Source organism: Leptonychotes weddellii, chromosome 3, assembly GCF_054177405.1.
Source record: "Leptonychotes weddellii isolate Sample4059 chromosome 3, ASM5417740v2, whole genome shotgun sequence".
NCBI lineage: Eukaryota > Metazoa > Chordata > Mammalia > Carnivora > Phocidae > Leptonychotes > Leptonychotes weddellii.
This window is the reverse complement of record NC_138371.1, coordinates 118,354,759-118,362,508: the sequence shown is the minus strand read 5'-3', so window position 1 is coordinate 118,362,508 and position 7,750 is coordinate 118,354,759. Positions and strand designations below refer to the sequence as shown.

At 35.5% G+C, this 7,750-nt stretch overlaps 1 protein-coding gene across 2 annotated transcripts in view; it reads right to left on the bottom strand.

Moving 5' to 3' along the window:
• The window catches only part of COG6 (component of oligomeric golgi complex 6), an 82,833-nt gene that overhangs the window by 39,579 nt on the left and 35,504 nt on the right, over positions 1–7,750 (bottom strand). For both annotated transcript variants that reach the window (XM_006732396.3, XM_081814860.1), the window contains exon 13: positions 4,039–4,156. In XM_006732396.3, coding sequence (XP_006732459.1) covers positions 4,039–4,156 — 118 coding nt within the window. The remainder of the gene's footprint in view (positions 1–4,038; positions 4,157–7,750) is intronic.

Below are 7,750 nucleotides of genomic sequence, written 5' to 3'. Positions count from 1 at the left end.
TTGAATCACAGACCTGTACCTCTGAAACAAGTAATACATTAGATGTTTAGAAAAATAAGAAGCTAGCAGGAAGGGAAGAAGGAAGGGGGGGGAATTGGAGGGGGAGACGAACCATGAGAGACTATGGACTCTGAGAAACTGAGGGTTCTAGAGGGGAGGTGGTGGGGGGGATGGGTTGGCCTTGTGATGGGTATTAAAGAGGGCATGTACTGAATGGAGCACTGGGTGTTATACGCAAACAATGAATCATGGAACACTACATCAAAAACTAATGATGTAATGTATGGTGATTAATATAACAAAATAAAATTAAAAAAAAAAAAAGCTGTGTGCAAGGTGGTCCAAGAACAAGTGCACAGCTGCCTGCTGCATGGCACCAGGCATGGAAGACAGGTAGTTGTTAGTGTGCTAAGTAGAAATTGACCAACATTGATCACAATTTACTGTCCAAACCTTCCTCTAAACACTGCAAGCTTTCATTCGACTCCAGAGTTAGAAAATAATGACATTAGCCAGATTCTACTAGTGCAATTTTTGTCTAGGTGGGGAGATAAGATTACTGCTGCTTTCAACTTTGTCACCCTCCCTGAAAATTTATTTTTGTATATTGACCATGTCATCAAATAACTTTCTAAATCCATTTACTAAGTTTTACAACTTCTCAATTAATTCTCTTGGCTTTCTGAGTAGACAATCATAGCATCATCCATAAATAATGTCTCCTCCTTTGAAATACTTGTATCTCTCACTTTTTTAATCTGGTGTTTCTATTATTTAAAAATGTTATTGGCAAACATTCTTGTCTTGTTCTTTCTTGACTTAAAGAGAATATATTGGTAGTGCTTCTGTGTTAATTATGATGTGGGCTATTAATTTTATCTTCATATGGTTAAGGAAGTATTTTTACTTTGTTATTTACTAAGATTCCCCACCCAACAATTTAATATAAAATTTTCTTATTTAACACTGAAACATTTAATGTATTTCTAACACTTAAACATTCTTGTATTTCTGAGAAGAACCCATACTTGGTTTTAATAAAATGCTAGATTTGACCTGATGGTATTTTAACTATTTTTATTTTTTTTTAACTTGAAGTGACTGATTTGTGATAACTGTCTTTAAAAGGCTTTTATGTCAGCATTAAAACACCTAAAATGAACTGGGAAGTTTTCTACATTCTCCTACATTCTGGAGAATTATCTGTTTGTAGGTGTGAATAAAGCTATCTGTATAACCTGAACTAGGCCTAGCAGCATGTTCTTTAATAGTTTTTCTTCCCTTGCAAGGTGTATTCAAGTTTTCCACTTCTTTTTCATTCTTTTTGTCAATATATATTGTTTTAAAATCAGTCTTTTTATTCAGATTTTCAGATTATTTCAGCATAAAATTGCTGTATTTTAATATGGTATTTCCTAATAAATTTTAATTATCTCTGGTTATTTCTGATATTCTAATTTTTAATTTTCTTTGGTTAAAGAATTGCTAGAAGGTTGTCAATTTTGTTGATCTTCTCAAAAAATCAATTTTTTCCTGTCTTCTAATTGATCATAAAAATTTAAGTCCATCTTTCCTTTTACCATAGTGTTTTGTTCTCTTTCAAATTTCATAATATGAATGCCTACTATATTATATTTTCAGTCTTTAGTCCATATATTATCTGACTGGTGAAACTTTGGGTAATATGCACATCCATATGCTTTTCCACATACTGCACTCTTGCTCCTGTCCTCACCACACAGCTAAAATCGTTCTCAGTAAGTCATGGATCATCTATATGTTGTCCAGGATAACAAATCTGCTGTCCTTGTTTTACTAGAACTCTTTATACAATACCTGTCATTAACAATGTCCTCCTTCTTGAAATTCCATTCTTTTGGCTTTTCTGATAAAACTTTCCTCACTTTTCTCCTGCCTCTCATGTCATCCTCCCTCAGCATTCTACCATGGGTGGGCTTCTTTTCTTCTCTTAAATGTTAGGGTTTCCCAAGACTGTGTGTCCTGTGAACTCTACTCTTATTAAACATGGACTTCTAGTGACCTCATCCAAATCCATGGATTCAACTATCTTTTACATGCAAAACTCTCTAAACCCAAATGTACAGCTCCCAACTAGCTTAGACAAGTAACAATGGGATATTTCAAGGTATCCTACCTAACGTGGGCAATACCATCTTTATCCTGTAAATTTTACCCTCTTCCTATATTCTATATACTTGTGATTACTATTGATATTCCCAGGTTGGTAACATAGAAATTATTTTAGGTTCCTGCCTCTCATGTACCCATATTCAATCAGTCACCAAATTTTGAAGGTTTACCTTTACCCCTTAAGAATGTGTTCCTTCATGGCTGTTCCTAGAATCTCTACTTTAGATCATGTATTTTCATAAAAACTACCTTGATAGTCCCCTAATCTTTCTGTCTGCAACCTGGTCTCTCTCCTACCTACATGCTATACCATTTTCCAAGTGATTTTTTTAATAAATGAAAAATTTGTTTACCGGTGACTCACAGCTTATGTTCTTGCATATTCTTTTTGTTTCCTCTACTTAGGATGACCTCTGTCCACCCCCTTTTCTACCTATTTAAATTCCACGTCCTTTCAAGTTCAACTCTTCTATCTCCCTCTCTGGAAAGCTCCTCCTTTTGTGCTGGCACAGCACGTTGGCCACATATCTTTCATAAAATATGTGATTCCATAGCAATCATTGATTAATTTAACTATTCTCCACTAAAAGGGAAGCAATGTGAGGCTAACCAACCTTGTTTGCCACTATAATCTCATCAGCAAGCACATGTTTATTCATGTTCAAAGTACGCATGAATGAGTTTTCAAATTTTTGTTTAAATAAGAACTCATATAAACACATACAAAACCAGCACTGACTGTTAGTAAACTTGCAGTGTAAACAAAAATACATATAACAGGAAAAAATTTAAATAGGTCCAGGTCTATAAATTCATATTGCTTTTCCAAAAGAATTTGAATTGTGCATGGGGGTCAGAAAGTAGATTCCTATTAAGGCTTCTCTGAGCTTAGGATATAAAAATGGACCAGGAAACTCTGGATTGGAATGCTACTCACTATTCTATACTATATTACAAATCTGTGCCTAATACAGCCAGCCTATTAGATTGAGTGGTATAATTAAAAGAAAAAAAAAAACAAAAACCCAGTACAGTGATTGTGATGCATCCTTAAAAGACTTTGAATCCTTAATCAAACAAAAATAAAGAAGGATGGGGCGCCTGGGTGGCTCAGTCGTTAGGCATCTGCCTTCGGCTCAGGTCATGATCACAGGGTCCTGGGATTGAGCCCCACATTGGGCTACCTGCTCAGCGGGGAGCCTGCTTCTCCCTCTCCCTCTGCTTCCCGGTTCCTGCTTCTTTCTATCTCAAATAAATAAATAAAATCTTTTAAAAAAAATAAAGAAGGATTTGCTTATTGTAAACCCATTCATTAAGGTCTTGCCACAACACACTGCTCAAGTGAAAAATATTAGCTCTCAGGACTATTTCAGATTTTTGTTGTGGTTGTTTGTTTTTTGTGGGAAGTTTTTTGTTATCTTATTTTCATAATTAATTGTAGTATATTACTCAAAGGAGCATAAATTTCTTAAGGATAAAACTGGACCACCAGAGAGTAAATACATAAAGCAAGCTGTTTAGAAAAAAACATTTAGTAAGAGTTCCAGTTTTCCAATCTGTATGTCATCTTAGCCCTGACCTAAATATATAAGTTTGCTTTAATTACAAATTAAAGCAAATTTTCTATAGAAAACTGGTAGTGAAACTAAGGCTTGAGATTCTATCTCCAATTATGACTCAATGTTATACTGTTCCAGGAACCCAGCCTATAAACCTAGATCCAGTAAACCCATCTCAAAATATATTTTGTCATTCAGAGGAAGAACTCAAGAGAACATTGTACGGAATGGGAAAAAATTGTCACCAATGTAAAAACTGTAAAACAATATTTTTAAATGTGAAAGATTCACACTCACATAGTTTAAGAATCGAATTTTTCAAACATACCTTGTCCATTAATTTACTTGCATGAAGACTCAAGCAATTGAAGAATATTTTTTTGCTTAGCAAATGCATTTCTTCAATGGTAGTCAATAATGTAGTTGCACTATTTCCAACAATGCCACTAAAAGCAAAGAATATTTCAGGTTGCAAAACAGAAGCTAAAACGATCAATTCTTTAACTGCGTATAATTCATTTAAAAGACTGATCTAGATTTAGGGGCACCTGAGTAGCTCAGTCAGTTAAGCATCTGACTCCTGATTTCAGTTCAGGTCCTGATTCAGGGTCATGAAATTGAGCCCCATGTCAGGCTCTGTGCCGGGTGTGGAGCCTGCTTAAGATTTTCTCTCTCTCCCTCTGCCCCTTCTGCCATACACCCCAAGCTCTCTCTCTCTCAAAACAAAACAAAACCAAAAACAAACAAAAAAACCCATCTAGATTTAAGTAAAAGTGTGTATGCAGAATATAAACTGTGAATTAACAACAACCCCTCTAGTTTCATATAAAAATGACAGGGTTTTTTTTTTTTTTTTTTTTTAAGAGTTAGGTGATGAACAAATGGTTTCAATGTTGTACAATCTCTTTTAGAAAAACAGACACTCATGTAAACCCATCTCTCTATTTTTCTCTATTATAGTAAATGCATCTCTTGATTATCTAAGAACTAATTTTAAGGAGGCCATTCCATCAAGCTCTATTCATAAAATATTTAAATTTTATTAACACTGAGTTATTCTTCCAATTAAACTCTTACACCATATCTAAATTATAAAGTTTCTCAATTTTTATACAACTGCCTAAATAGCAGTGTATTTAGACTAATTATGAAAAATCTGGTAGTATTTTAAAATATTTAATTATTAGCACATTCGGTACTCCTTAATTTGCTATGATATTTCTTAGACCTATCCAAGGAGTTTCTCATTTTTGCCAGAATGTAAGACAAGAATGTATATAAAACAATTCCCAATTTTATATTCCAAATTCATGTATTGAAAGTCATTTAAAAATGTGATGTTACGTGAAAAAGTTTTTTGCTGATGTGAAAGATTGCTCAAAATAAATATAATGGCATTGATAAATACCAGCAGATAGTAAGCAAAAAAAAAAAAAAAACAGCAAATTTAGAGAAAACTGGTATGTTGCATATGATATAGTATAAAAGCAAATACTAATACTACATATTTCAATACATTCTGAAACTGAAACAAACTGGAATGAATTCTTATATATTTAATGCACACAAAACAAATTAACAGTTAAAAATATACATATAAAGCAAACAGCAAAGTAAAAGCAAATTCCTAAACAGGCAGCCATAATACCTACATTAAAAAAAAAAAAGTATTTCGGTTAAAAATATTATAAGCTAAACACCAAAATAAATTGAAAGAAATTCTCACACATGCCTATACATGCAATAAGAGTAAGTATGCCTCTGAATAAAAGTATACCATCCTAAGCAACGGGGGGAAAACACTGAATGTACACAAACAGAAACTGATATTTTATTTATTTTTATTTTTTGTTTTTTTTAAAGATTTTTTAAATTTATTTTGGGGGGGGAGTGGGAGTAAAAGCAGGAAGAGGGGCAGAGGGAGAGGGAGAGAATCTCAAGCAGAATCCCCGCTGAGCGCGGAGCCCAACACAGGGCTCCATCTCATGACCCTGACATCATGACCTGAGCTGAAACCAAGAGTTGGACACTTAACTGAGTCACCTAGGCGCCACAGAAACTGATATTTTAATGAAAACTTTGGAGAGATACCAAGATACGTTTACATGCATTTCAAAAAAAATGGAGTTATCAGCCATATTTTGCAGTTACTCAGATCTAGAATTTACCAGTGTTTACTAACTACTCACTAGGTACCAGTAACTGGGCTAGATACTTGTAAATGCTTTTTGTATTTCACGCCATATTTCTACCCAACATCCTTATCCTCCCATTATATTTTTCAATTTTAGATATTATATAGAAAAGTTACATCTCTTACATAATGCTCATCCCCCACCACAACATACCCAAACTTCATCTTTCCCAGGTTCCCTAATACAGTTATATCATAGGGTTTGGTGAATAAATACTCAATGTTTACATTATTACAAGCATGTAAATACTATTCAGAGCTGTCCAAGGCATCAGGGATTTCAACATAAGGGAATGAGCAGGCTGATAAAGAAGACAAAACCCTGTGTCACAGCCTTGTAGTAGGTCTAAAAAGCAACCAATTCAGACTGGAGAAAGAGAATGGCGTGTCCAAGATGGATGTGGGAAGAGGAGAGGAGAGAGAAGTTAGGAAGGATTGGTTGATGTGCTTGACTATATGGTGAGAAAATGTAGAGTCTACTTAAGAGTTTGGGTCTGAAATAGTGATAAGGACATAGGAAAGGAAGCAAGTACAAAAACAAAGTGATTATTAACTACAGAGAGAAAAAGTTTTACAGGAAAGGAAATGTAATCAAAGTATGCTGGATTCCCTGTTTTTATGGATTCTACATCTTCCTTTCCTTGGTTTACTACGGCCTTTTGATGGAATCCATCCTTTGGGAGTTTTAGTGTATAGGATGAAAAATATTTTTGAAAATTATGTCACCCACTTTTCCCCAACATCACTGGCTATTCTTTTCCAATTTTCTTTGTGGGTTTCTTTTTTTCCTAACCTCTTAATATTAGGATTCCCCAGGACTCAGTCCTAGGCCTCTTGTTTATCTACACTCACGTAAGTTACCTTACCTAGTCTTAGTGTTTTAAATACCATCTATATACTACAAACTGTCAGATTTATAGGTTTAGCCCTGATTTCTCTGTTGTCTGCTCACTCAACACCTCCCACTGAATGTTCATAGGGATGCTGAATCCGACAGTCAAAAGTGGGCTGGACTCTTCATTACCCACCCGCTCCCATCAAACTGTCCTCTCTAGAACCCTCCCTCTCAGCAAATGACTATACCACTAATCTAACTGTTCAAACCAAAAGCCAAGAATTCATCCGACTCCTCATATCTCACCCTCTCTAGTCCATATATATCCTCTTGTCTCTGGAAATAATTACTTTTCACCCCCTCCAAGACTATCACCCTACTCTGATTCATCACTGTCTCTGCTCAGAATACAAACAGCTTCCTAAATACCGTCCCTGTTCCCCTTTACCCCACTACACTACGTTATCCACACAGTGCCCAGAGTCACCTTGTATCATAAATCAGCTCAAGTCACTGAAACACACCCCCCCACACACACACAACACACACACACACATCTTCTTCAACCCACTCAGTATAAAATCTAAATCCTCACTAGAGCCTACAAAGTCCTACATGATCTGGCCTCTGCCTACCTCTCTGATTTCATCCCTCCCTACTCCTTCCATTCACTCTACTCCAACTACTGGCCTTCCTTCTGGTTCTTTAAAATGGAAGCTTTTTCTGGCCTCAGGGCCAGAGTGTGCCCTGCCTAGCACACTCTTCTCTGAGATCTTTACATGCCCAACTCCTTCACACTCTTTAGGTCTGTATTCAAACATCACCTCCACCAAAAGGCCTTTAAAACAGCCACATGCACATACACCTGCTCATATGTGGTCACTCTCTATGCTTTATTTACATTCTCCTGCTTTATTTCTCCTCAGTGCCCTTATCATCAGTTAAAATTATTATTTTATACTTAGTCTTTCTCCCCCATTAGAATGTAAGTTTAAGCTATTTTGTTCACTG